At 51.2% G+C, this 12,618-nt stretch overlaps 2 protein-coding genes across 3 annotated transcripts in view; one reads left to right on the forward strand and one right to left on the reverse strand.

The window, feature by feature from the left end:
• LOC114802910 (delta(14)-sterol reductase-like) overlaps positions 1 to 12,618 on the forward strand; it is a 212,756-nt gene that overhangs the window by 71,885 nt on the left and 128,253 nt on the right. The gene's annotated exons all lie outside the window — the stretch shown is intronic.
• The window catches only part of ncoa1 (nuclear receptor coactivator 1), a 41,878-nt gene that overhangs the window by 3,528 nt on the left and 25,732 nt on the right, over positions 1 to 12,618 (reverse strand). Inside the window, exons 5-19 of one of the 2 annotated variants that reach the window (XM_029002045.1) lie at positions 11,611 to 11,717; positions 11,202 to 11,379; positions 10,944 to 11,123; positions 9,754 to 9,852; positions 9,325 to 9,465; positions 8,014 to 8,161; positions 6,254 to 7,238; positions 5,348 to 5,513; positions 3,188 to 3,382; positions 2,646 to 2,760; positions 2,367 to 2,535; positions 1,969 to 2,283; positions 1,788 to 1,889; positions 938 to 1,352; positions 682 to 856 (exon numbers count right to left, since the gene is read on the reverse strand). In XM_029002045.1, coding sequence (XP_028857878.1) covers positions 682 to 856; positions 938 to 1,352; positions 1,788 to 1,889; positions 1,969 to 2,283; positions 2,367 to 2,535; positions 2,646 to 2,760; positions 3,188 to 3,382; positions 5,348 to 5,513; positions 6,254 to 7,238; positions 8,014 to 8,161; positions 9,325 to 9,465; positions 9,754 to 9,852; positions 10,944 to 11,123; positions 11,202 to 11,379; positions 11,611 to 11,717 — 3,490 coding nt within the window. Of the gene's footprint in view, positions 1 to 681; positions 857 to 937; positions 1,353 to 1,787; positions 1,890 to 1,968; positions 2,284 to 2,366; positions 2,536 to 2,645; positions 2,761 to 3,187; positions 3,383 to 5,347; positions 5,517 to 6,253; positions 7,239 to 8,013; positions 8,162 to 9,324; positions 9,466 to 9,753; positions 9,853 to 10,943; positions 11,124 to 11,201; positions 11,380 to 11,610; positions 11,718 to 12,618 lie in introns of both variants that reach the window. The other variant, XM_029002044.1, reaches the window with a different exon arrangement.

Genomic DNA, 12,618 nt, shown 5'->3' on the forward strand with positions numbered 1-12,618 from the left:
ATATATGGTAAATGCAAAATCATGAATATTTAAGGAACCTGGGAAAAAATGGCAACCGAGGGGAAAGGTAAGAAAAAGATGTGCTTGTGGGTGAAGTGGAAAGCCAAAAATAACTTTGATGACTCCGCTGATCAATAAAAAATGAGAGCAATTTGTGGTTTACAAAATAAAAACTACTGGATTAAAAAAAAAAAAAGTTTATTATCGTTATTATCTTGATGCAATATTTCTGCTTCCTGTATCTGCACAGATGACGTCACTTCCTCAATACGTATTCACGGCATTAATTACGTTTTGGGAGCATTGTGGTAGGTTCTCAGAATCTTTGGACGTGCTTTCTTTGCAATGGTCGGAAAACACGGGGAGAGATGTGGCCACTGGGATGGATTTCCAGTATTCTTGAGTCTGTATGGTAACGATAATATAGTAAGATAACCGTGTTTTAATTATGAAATGCAACGTGGGCTTCCATTACGCCTCAGCAGTACCACTGGCCGAAATACTGAACTTCTGTCACAGTCCTGTGGCTGGCATTTCAGGTACACACACCAAATTGGGACGATAAGCTCAGATGAACGTTAGCCACACCCAAGAAAGGAGATTCTGGGTTTTGTGCATTTGTATTATATTGCTTTTTCATACGAACGACCCCAAAGAAGACCTCGGCAGTGATGCCCATACCTGTTGCTGCCTATGCCACCTTGCTGCCAAGTCTTCATGTCGGGGGACTGGTATCCAGGTGGCTGCTGGGCCGGCTGCAGCAGAGGACTCTGGGAGGTGGCGCTCTGCGGCGACAGCAGCGGGCTGGTCGGCCCCAGCTCAGGAGGGAATGAGGGATCTCCTTGCTGGACCAGTCCTAAGGGCAGCAGCACACGTTGGATGAGGAGCCAGGGTAGATGCAGTGTGATCTGAATGACGCCGAGCGGAACCGCCGTACCTGCTGCTCCAAACTGCTGGAACAGTCCGGGCTGCAGTGGAGCGTTCACCGCGGCCCCGAACTGGCCCTGCATTCCGGCCATCAGAGTCGGGTTCCCCACGGCTCCTCTTCCAGGAAGCTTCGGGTCCATCGGGCCAGCCATGGGGCTGAAGTGGCCGGGCGAGGTGGGGCTGCCGCTCGGCACGGGGTTGTAGCCCGGCGGAAAGCCAAACTGTGGGGCCTGGCTCGGAGGCGGGGCCTGCGCCGGCGTCTGCTGCTGCTGGCCGCCTTTCGGGGGTCGCTGAGCCCCCATGGGCCCAGGGGCGACGCCCTGCCTCATGAGCATCACCTTCTGCTGCAGGAGCTGCCGCTGCCGGTGCTGGAAGCTGTAAAGCTCTCTCTGACGCTGGGCCAGCATCTGAGCATTGAGTGGAGGCTGCGAACGAGGAACAAGGAACAACATCAACTACAAACACACGTCTAATGGAAATCTTGACCTCTAGGTGTGCAGCACGCGCTGGTTGATATAGACACCCCAAGACACATGCACAGTTATGGAAGAGCATGTTTAAAACATGACCTGAATTTGCCACGGAGCTAATAAGTAAATAAGTAAACAGGTTTTAACAGTGAACTCGGAATTAACATTGTGCTCACATCACAGCTAAAACGTGTGAAAAACCCTCAACATTCTGTAAAGTTCAATATGGTAATGTGTCTCCAGACTGAAGAATTTAGTGTACAAAATATGTATTTAAATATGCAAATCTGATCCCATTTTATAGACCATCTAATAACATCAGGATAAGAATGATTTAAAGATTAATGTAAAATGATTCATGTTCCTGCCCATCCAGGCCGGGTTTCTCACCTGTGAGGGCATCTGTGGCTGCTGGATGCCCGCCTGACGCATCCCCAGTGCAGCGTGCGCCCCCTGTGGGAACTGCCCCATGGCTGCCAGTCTGTTTTGGAGCTGCCAGGCACACAGGGGTCCATGTAATTTGTGTAAATAATACGAGTGATGAAGAAGCGCAGGGTCCCGCCCGCTTTACCTGCTGGGGTCCCTGGACTCGCTGCTGGAGCTGCAGCCTCAGCTGGTTGGGCGGAAGTCGGAGCTGGTTGGGTATACCCGATGCCCGTGGTGCCCCGGGTCTCATCTGCATTCCCATATTCCCAGGGAAGGCTGCCCCCCGAGGAGGAGCTGCAAAACCCACACCCTGCGTCCCACCACCCATGTCTGTGGGGAACTGGGGTGGGGCGGAGGGAAACTGGGAAGGGTAGCTGGGCAGCTTGGCCTCCATGGGCATGGTAGGTATGGGTGGAAGCTGGGTGGGGAACCTCTGGACCATGGGATCCAGGCAGCCGCCCTGCAGAGGAGGACGGAGACGTTAAGAGGTCCTCAGATCCGCAGAACCCAACTCGTACCAAAGCGCCTGGCGCCGATGCTCACCTGCACCAACTTGTCGATGCCAAGTGCCCGGTCCAGCTCAGCCAACTCGCTCTCATCTGTGCCACTCAGTAAAGACACCAGCTGCTCCAGCAGGGCCTTCTCATCATTCCGGCCTTCTGGGGTGGTGGGTGGGCACAGCATCTCCTCCAGCGGGCATTGCACAGACGACCTGTGCCAGGTCAGAGGGCGTGGAAAGCGTGTGTGAAACGCCAATCTACACCCCAGCCTTCCCTAAATTCTGAATGCACGTGTGTAAACTGTAGTGTGTGGTGGACTCACTCCTGAGGTGACGGCAGCGCGACCGGCGTCTGGGACACCAGGCTGCTGTCGAAGCCCAGGGCGTCGCTCAGGGCCGCCGCGGGGAACGTGTCCGGCAGCTCCATCTTAGCCAGGCCTGGAGGGAACAACCGAGCATGTGGGCCACGTTATATCAGGTTATATTACAGCGTTTACCAGATGCCCGTATCCAGAGCGACTTACAGTCAGTAGTTACAGGGACAGTCCCCCCCTGGAGACACTCAGGGTTAAGTGTCTTGCTCGGGGACATGATGGTAGTAAGTGGGGTTCAAACCTGGGTCTTCTGGTTCATAGGAGAGTGTGTTACCCACTAGGTTACCACCATCCTTACAGTCAGTAGTTACAGGGACAGTCCCGCATGGAGACACGAAGGTAGTAAGTGGGGTTTGAACCTGGGTCTTCTGGTTCATAGGCGAGTGTGATACCCACTAGGCTACTACCAGCCCATTAATAACGATTATAAAATACACTTTCCGTTACGCCCACATTCTGAATTTACCACGCGCCTCTACGGTGCCACTCACCGCTGTCGGTGCTAAAGGTGTTTAAAGTCCCGGCATCTGGGAATGGACTGCTGCGCTCTTTGGGCGGCTGGAAGGGGTCGGTTTGCCCCTGGCTCGGCCCGGCCACCGCGGCCTGCACCGGGGCGTGCGTGGGAGTGGATGGACTGCAGAAGTCAAAGGGAGACTGACTGTGGAGGCCGGAAGCGTCGCTGAATGCTGCAAGAGGGCCAGGTAACGTGGAAACAGCAGAGAGGAAGAGTAGTTACAACGGGTGTTGAAATTAATCCTATAACTGGTGCATCGCGATGCAGACATGGAGGTGATAAAGTGAAGTGATTGTCACTTGTGATACACAGCAGCACAGCACATGGTGCACACGGTGAAATTTGTCCTCTGCATTTAACCATCACCCTTGGTGAGCAGTGGGCAGCCATGACAGGCGCCCGGGGAGCAGTGTGTGGGGACGGTGCTTTGCTCAGTGGCACCTCAGTGGCACCTTGGCGGGTCGGGATTCGAACCGGCAACCTTCTAATTACGGGGCTATTTTCTTTTATGGCTCTTTCTTCTTTCTTAAACATTGTAAAAAACTGTAACTCATTTGCACACCTTCACCCTACCAGTTACACATGTTTTATGATAAAGACGTAAAAGTGTAATACTTGGTTATGTTTGCAATATTTGCATATTGGTTCACTGTTTACTTGCAACATTTGCAATACTGTGGTCTGTAGCAGTTGCAGAAAGCATTTCACTGCACATCATACCGTGTACGACTGTGTATGTGACAAATAAAATTTGAATTTGAATTTGAATAACCGCTAGGCCACCGCTGCCACCTTGTGGTGCAGAACATAATTGATCATCTACCTGGCGGCGGTATAAAAGTTACCCGGCGCTGACCTATCTGTTTTCTCTGTTTTTTTGCTAAAGTCCTAGACCCTCACTTCACTTCATTTTGACACAGTGTCAATTATAAAGTCCAGTTTATCACAGAGTCCCCCTGTTAGACAAAGTTAAATTCACTCTAGTTAGGCTGTCCTAGTTAGGGTACCGGGCCACTGTAGCCCCAATATACCACTATAACCACATATTTCAGTATCGTCGTACGATGCCACCATCTGACCTGCTTCTGTCTGTTTTCTCCGAGACGCGGAATCAAGCGTCCAGACTACTGGCAGACCCCAGTGAAGAGACCAGCAAATAAATCCTGGTTCCTGACAACTGCTAAACAAGGACATACCATGAAACAACCCAGAGGGTCACCACAGCCACCACCACCGTTACAACTACAGCTTCAGGGATCTTCAAGTGGACCAGTAGCATCATTATGGACACGTAATCTAGACCATGACACTGGACTACATTCTGGACTTTTCCAACCCTACAACTGTAGGATTTATTATTATATCATCCCCAACCCTGCACTGACACCATTTGCAGGCTCACTCTACCCTGGAAGGGGGTCCCTCTCTGTATCACTCCTTCCCAACGTTTCTTCCTCTCTTTTTTCTCTCTCCTAGAGTTTTTTTGTGTGGAGTTTTTCCTTGTGTGCAGAAGGATCAAGTGTGGGGGGTGTCAACTGTAGGGCCTGTCAAAGCCCATTGAGACATACTGTATGTGATTTTGGGCTATATAAGAAATAAATGTTGTTGTTGCTGTCTGTGGCGTCCTGACCGGAGTACAGGGCCACTCGGCGGTCTTGTTCTCGCACCGCGGTCAAAGTTGAAATTTGACTGCTGCGCGCTGATTGGTCTCCGAGTGAACAGAGATCTACAACACGACAACGCCGTCTCACCGGGAGTTTAGAACAACACGCATAGTCTCAGCGATGGGCCCTGCGGGAAGAAGCGCGAACGTCGCGGTGACGGCAGAACATGGCGCCTTCATTCTGAAAGCGGCTATAGATTCGCTCCAACGAGCAGAAAAACTGGCCGTTCAGGGACGTCTGAACAAGCCGCTTTTCTCGCCAGGTGAGCGCGGCGTGAAGAACGCCGGTTTTTCTGCTCGTTGCAGCAAATGAAAGCGTCCGCGCGGGTGAACGAGACCTTAATTCTTGTACGTGAAGTCATGTTGGAAATATACGGGATGAATGTGAAACGTCACACCGCTAAACATGAATTACATTATCAGCCAAACGATTATACGACGGGGCAGATTTGAGGGGCTAGTGGGGACGTGTACCGCGGCCCGGCGTTCCGGGAGACTCCCTCTTGATGCTGACTCCTCTGGTAATGTCGTCCTCGGCAGGCGGCGGCGGCGCTCCCGGCTCCTCGGGGGTCGTGTCCCCAACGCCGCCCCTGAGAGCTGGTAGCAGCTGGTTCAGCGTGTCCAGATCAGCGCTGGGGAACTGCTTCACACACACACACACACACACACACACACACACACACACACACAGGAAAAGGTTGGCCAAAATCAAAGCGTGGCATCGCCTTTCAACACAGGCACAGGGGTCTGGTTTACAGGAGTACTTTACTTTACTTTACTTTACTTTACTTGGTAGACACTTTTATCCAAAGCGACTTACAAGAGGACACCAGCAATTCTCATTCGGTTTCAATGGGTGGTAGTAGCCTGGCGGATAACACACTCCCCTGTGAACCAGAAGACCCAGGTTCAAATACCACCTACTACCATCATGTCCCTGAGCAAGACACTTAACCCTGAGTGTCTCCAGGGGGGGGACTGTCCCTGTAACTACTGACTGTAAGTCGCTCTGGTTAAGGGCGTCTGGTAAATGCTGGAAATGTAAATGTCTATAGATTGTGAGTTACAAAAGGCCAAACTTGTCAGGAATTGTTACGTGCTAGACACAATGAGTGTGAGTGTGTGTGCATGTGCGTGTGTTAGTGTTAGACTTGTTGTAAAGACTCGGAGTAAAACCTGCTTACAAATGACCAGTTTGTTTGTGAGTGAGAGCCAGACCTCATTTTATATAAAGGTTTCGTTCTCCTTTCGTCATGTGGAATAACAAGGGCCACGCCCGTCTTGGTGTTTCATAAATCCAGTTTACAGTTGACAGGTAATGTAGTCTGTGTGTGTGTGTGTGTGTGTGTGTGAGTGTGTGTGTGTGTATAAGAGTATTACCAGGCTGCTGGGTCTCTCGTTGGCTCTAGGAGACGTACTGGGTCCAGTGGGCGTGGAGGTCGGGGTGGTGGGCGTGGCCACTCTGCATGGGACTCCGTCCCTGCTGCCTTTCTTCTCCACCTTCACCCGCACTGTCTGAAGGCTGAGGGAGGCCGGTGGTGGCAACTCCCCCAGGTCCTTCTCATCCGTGTCCAGCAGGAAACGCAGGAGCTGGTGGTCCTGGGGCTCCTTGGAGGAGAACTTTCCGGGCGCCGGCGTCAGGCTGGGACTGGCCGGCGGCTCCTTCTTGACGTCCGGGTCCTTCCTGCAGGTCTCCGGCGGCTCCGCGGGGCTGTTGTCCTGCAGGAGCCGGTGGAGGATCTTGTGTCGTTCCGTCAGAGTGCTATGGGAGGCGGGACACTGGGCTTGTTGAGGAGTGGGCGGGGCAGCCTCATGGTCGCCGCCTCCGTCCAGCAGCTGGCTGATCTTATGCTGGGCCGGCTTGGTGGAGTCGTCGCCTCCTAGCCGCGCCTCTTCCGGGGGCTTGGCGGGAGGCGGGCGCGCCGGGGAGCTGGCAGGGGTGGGGGGCTGCCGCGGCGGCAGAGGTGATGGCAGGGAGAAGCCCAGAGGGGCGGCGGCCCCGTCGCCGCCAGACTGCTGGCGCGGGAGCGGCCCCACCGGCGAGTGGAGGGCCGCGCCCGCCGACGGAGGAGGTGAGAAGGGGTTCCCTGCTGGGACTCGAGGGCTGCCCAGCACGGGACTCCCGCGTGGGGGTCTGGGAGACATGAAGGAGGTAGGGGTGGCTGTGAGGGGGCTTCCAAGAGGAGAGGGGCTGCCCGCATGCTGGGCGGCCACGCGGCTGGGCGCCAGGTAGCCCGTGGGATGGCTGCTGGGCGTGGCCGGGCCGCTGCCGTTGTTGAGATGTTCGCTGGCGGGAGACGGACTCCCATGGGTCAGTGGAAGGCTGGGGGTAGTGTTTTCCTGAGAGCTAGCAGTGTTGTGTTCCCTGCAGGAGGGAAGGAGGGAGGTACGTCACTTTACTTTGAAATGGAAAAGTTAGTGTGACTTTAGCGCCGTTCAAACAAAGGTTCCTGGCAGCCTAGTAACAGTGTAGAGCTGAAAGAGGGTCTTTAAAAGCTATACTAAGCTGTGCTTTAAAGTGTGTGTGTGTGTGTGTGTGTGTGTGTAGTGCAGCTTTACTGAACAATATTTCACATTAATGCTTTATTATAAAGACTAGAGCGGTCAATCAGTACTCAAATTATTCTAATTATCAGCCCACATTAGTCCTGTTTAGTCATTACAAACAAGACAAGTTTTATTATCAAATATTTACTTTTGGAACAAAACATGGATATAAATGTGATTATTAATTCACTGAATAATCCATATTGCCCCCCTATGGCTGTGAAACATTCATTAATATTTGGTAGGTGTGGTAACACACTCGCCTATGAACCAGAAGACCCAGGTTCAAACCCCACTTACTACCATTGTGTCCCTGAGCAAGACACTTAACCCTGAGTGTCTCCAGGGGGGGGACTGTCCCTGTAACTACTGACTGTAAGTCGCTCTGGATAAGGGCGTCTGGTAAATGCTGTAAATGTAAATCAGTAATTAAAACTTTCACTGTATAGAAAATATTGTGCATGTACATTATTTGGTAGTATGTTATGACATATGATAAAATTCACTTTTTGGCAGTGCTGAAGTGAATTCAGCAGAATGGCATCAGAACACTGTACCTGTGTGAAGTGTGTGTTGTACATTAAGAGCCCCACCTGTCGATAGTGTGAATTCCCATGATGAAGGGCTGTACGTCGGGGTTGGGGGGGCAGCAGAATTTGCAGCGTGTCTGGGCGCTGAGAGGCGTCCCGTCACTCAGAGTGAAACGGTAGAGAGGACTGATGGCCGTGCCGTGGGTCATCACTGCAAACACACACCACACAAACACACATACACATACACACACACACACACACACACACATTACTGTGATGTGAACTTCCTCAGCAACAGGGGCAGCGGCTTATTTCTATAATTTCCGTCAGGTTTGGGTTGAGTTCTGGCTCAATTTTTATCATTTCAGTCGGGCTTGGGTCGAGTTCTGGCTCTACTTTTATCATTTCAGTCGAGCTCAGGTCGAGTTCTGTCTTATTTTTATCATTTCAGTCGGGCTCGGGTCAAGTTAAGGTTGATTTCTATCAATTCCGTCAGTTTTGGGTCGAGTTCTGGCTCTACTTTTATCATTTCAGTCGGGCTCGGGTCAAGTTAAGGTTGATTTCTATCAATTCCGTCAGGTTTGGGTTGAGTTCTGGCTCAATTTTTATCATTTCAGTCGGGCTTGGGTCGAGTTCTGGCTCTACTTTTATCATTTCAGTCGGGCTTGGGTCGAGTTCTGGCTCTACTTTTATCATTTCAGTCAGGCTCGGGTCAAGTTAAGGTTGATTTCTATCAATTCCGTCAGTTTTGGGTCGAGTTCTGGCTCAATTTTTATCATTTCAGTCGGGGCTCGGGTAACGTTAAGGTTTATTTCTATCATTTCCATCAGATTTGGGTCGAATTCTGGCTCTACTTTTATCATTTGAGTCGGGCTCGGGGGCGAGTTCTGAATCGTTTTTAGAATTTCAGTCAGGCGCGGGTGAAGTTACGGCTTATTTCTATAATTTCCGTCAGGTTTGGGTTGAGTTCTGGCTCAATTTTTATCATTTCAGTCGGGCTCAGGTCGAGTTCTGTCTTATTTTTATCATTTCAGTCGGGCTCGGGTCAAGTTAAGGTTGATTTCTATCAATTCCGTCAGTTTTGGGTCGAGTTCTGGCTCAATTTTTATAATTTCAGTCGGGGCTCGGGTCAAGTTAAGGTTGATTTCTATAATTTCCGTCAGGTTTGGGTCGAGTTCTGGATCGTTTTTAGAATTTCTTCGGGTCGAGTTCTGGCTTGGTGTCAGGTGATGCGTTTTAATTATCGTGAGAGATGCAAAATCGGATGCTGAGGTGAAACGGAGGCTAGCCTCTGCACACGTAGCGTGTGCAAAGAAAGGCGGGCTTATAAAAAGCTCTGCTTGCTGGGTTGGACTCTGTATGTGCGCTTACCCTCGTGAAGCAGCTTCTTGGCGTGGGAGGGATCCTTGCCTTGGGGCTGGAAGAAGGCGAATATGCACTTCCTGACCAGGTCCTCCCAGCCGGGTCGGCCCGTGGCCCTCAGAGCACTGGTCTCGATGGAGATGATCTTCCCTGTGGGGCACACAGACAGACGGATGGGGAGTTTAGCGATTTGGAGTTGCAGTATCCTTGTATGACTGGGAACAACCGCAGAGTCCTGCAGCTTTAGCTACAGTTGGGCAACGCTGAAGCACACTGGGCCGTTTGTTTCTCGAGGTGTGCAGGGACTGGTGGAACGCGAAACCGATCTAATCCCTCTCCTTGTGACTGTGTTTCCTGTCCCACAGTGGTGTGTGTGTGTGTGTGTGTGTGTGTGTGTGTGTGTGTGTGTGTGTTGAAACAGGCATTACGAGGGGCTACCTGTCGGGTCCTGCTTGGTAATGAAGGACTCTGTGCTGACAGTCAGCTGCTGTGGGCGGGGTATCCGGCAGGCGATACAGATGAGGCAGCTCTGCAGGTCTGTTGCAGATGAAGGTTAAAGGTTAGCAAGACAGGTTTTTAATACTCCTCCCCCACAAAATCCTGTTATATGCCAGGCAGACCAGCAGGTGGCAGTGGAACTTGTATTGAAAATGTTACTCGCTGTGCAGGTGATGTTATTTTCACATTATATACCTTTATATATCTTTATATACCAATATGAAAATTATGCTCTGCATTTGCATGCAAGAGAATTTCTAACCAGCTTTCAAGCCAATATTTGGTCCTGCATGGTGGAGAGTCTGATGGTACTTTCAACAAGTGGACAAGAACCTTAATGTCGTGGCTCTGTCCCGACCTCCTCCTTACATACATACGACGAGTTTGGAAGTAAAGACCAGCTGCCACTGGTTTCCAGTCCAGTTCTTCAGTAAATACACACATTTCTAACACACTCAGTAACTTGACCCAAACTGAGTTGAAGCACTGATAATCTGCACGTTGGGGTGTGGAGAAGGTTCACCATCCAATGGGAAACCACCCAAAATTCCCAAACGGTGCATTTGCCCCAAAGACTTGTTGGGTTGTGCACCAATGTTTTAAAGTGTGACCGATGCACAAAACAGGAAATGGCCACACGACTGTTGGCGAGTATGAATATGAGATCTGACCCAGCAGAAAATGCGCAGGCGTGTGAACTCACATGTGTGACTAATCTCCAGATGGTCGGCGTGAACTGACTTTCAGTTGTTTAGTACTACTATGCATCAACTGTAGGGGTGTTGGCATTAAAATGTATAATCAATGCACCGCGATGCAGACGTGGATGATTCTGCATCGATGCAGCGCAGAACGTAACCCCGTATATATACCGTTATACCGCAACGACGTCGCTTGGTGATTTTCAGTGACTGATCTGAGAACAGTGCCGTTCTGGTAGCGGGTTCTGAGATGCGTAGTGCCTTGTGAAAGTTGAAATTTGTTTAATTTTGACCGTGCATGCCACGTTCGGCTTTAAAAAAGCGGCTTTAAATGTGTTCCACGGCCATGGACGTTTTTCCAGCATTCGTGGTGTCAGGTGAGAGCGGAGCGAACGCAGTCGGGTTTTCTGGGCGATCGTCTCTCCTGACCTTCTCCTTCCTCCTGCACGGCTCTGGGCTGGGACACGGTGAAGCAGTGCATGGCCTCGTACTGCTGCCGCGCTTCCTGGTTCTCCGAGTCCACCTCGTCCGGCGGCCTCTTCAGCAGGCGGCAGTTGAAGGTGTGGCTGTTCCTCCGGCCGGGTTCCTGCGGCCACGGCACCCCGTTTACTACAAGCACACGCAGGCGCGGGAGGTGAGAGCCGGTTCGGACCCATGCCGACGATAAACAGGCTCGACCGAACTCACCCAGGCTCTTGGGCAGCAGGTTGCGCACAAACTCGTTGTGGTCGCCCACATGGAGGATGCTGTAGACGCTGGAGCCCATGAGCTCCTCCTGGGTGTAACCAAGGTAACCGGTCACATTCTCCGAGACGAAAACGATCCGGCCCTCACGGTTCACCACAAAGAAAAAGCCGTCCAACGCCTGGAAACGGGAATAAAAGGGTTTCAGTCGGGCTCGAAAAGAATGGAGGGTGGAAAGAAAGAAAACCCAAACACGTGAAACCCATCTGTCCGGAGGAAGAGAGGCCGCAACAAAAGCACGATCCGGAATATCCATAAGAAAAGGAGCAGGAATTAACGTGGCACGCATGCCAACCACAGAGAGGCAGAACCTCGGTGTAAAAGGAGTCCTTCTAATAACACCTTCACCTACCTCCAGGAGCAGAGGACCCAGGGCCTCCTTCTCCACCAGGTCATGGCTGCTGGATGATATGTCGCTTTTCTGCACCTCGTTGTCAGGTGACATCAGAGCTGCCTTTTCTGCAAGGACATCAATACATCAATAAAGCTTTTAAACTTCTTAAACTAAAAGATATGTTTACATTCATGGTCTGGGCATGGTCTTCAGCCCCTTTTCGGTTCCTTCTGGAGGCAGAAATGTATTTCTCTGCATGATCCTCTGAATTTTTATTACACGAATCTACATATTCAGTGGGCTAATTCTGCAACTCAAATATAGGCTTATCTAGGCTAAAATGATTTGTATCCAGCAAAAAATGAGCACAACGATAAACATCAGTGACACCAATGTGCGTTCATGAAGCGCCGTTGCCAGATGAGGCGGATTTGCGCGGATAATTGATCTGTTGCGTTGCGTGCATTTACAGGCTGTCCCTGTAACTAGTGATTGTAAGTCGCTCTGGATACGGGCGTCTGGTAAATGCGGTAAATGTCTGCGGGGGCGTACCGAACAATCAATCCCCAGTCTTTCCTACTGGCCATCGCCCTGACCTGCTGCCAGCCCACGTGCCAGCCATGACAGGCCGGAGATACCCGATCACCGTGGGCCGGTGGTCCCGTGACATGTCGGGAGTTGAAACTAGCCCCGATTTACCCCTCCTCACTCTGACAATTTTATTCCGTAACACTTTAAATAGTATCACACACGTCGGTAAACAGACGCATAGCAGGTTCATGGTCGCTTCTGAAGATCTGCGTGGTAGCTGCTGGGCGCAGGCCACGCTATGCTAAAAATGCTTTTGATGGGCCTCTCACGGGAATGGAAGTGACACGAGCGCATGGTAGCTCGGACGTAAAGAGCGTGTCCGGTTTCCAGAAGGCCACCTGTTACCGGCGTAGCTCTCATTTAAACTACAGATGTTGCGTTTGTACATAAAAAAAAAGTGAAACACGCGCGCTTGATACGGGACCGGCTAGTATA

Source organism: Denticeps clupeoides, chromosome 14 (genome assembly GCF_900700375.1).
Source record: "Denticeps clupeoides chromosome 14, fDenClu1.1, whole genome shotgun sequence".
NCBI lineage: Eukaryota > Metazoa > Chordata > Actinopteri > Clupeiformes > Denticipitidae > Denticeps > Denticeps clupeoides.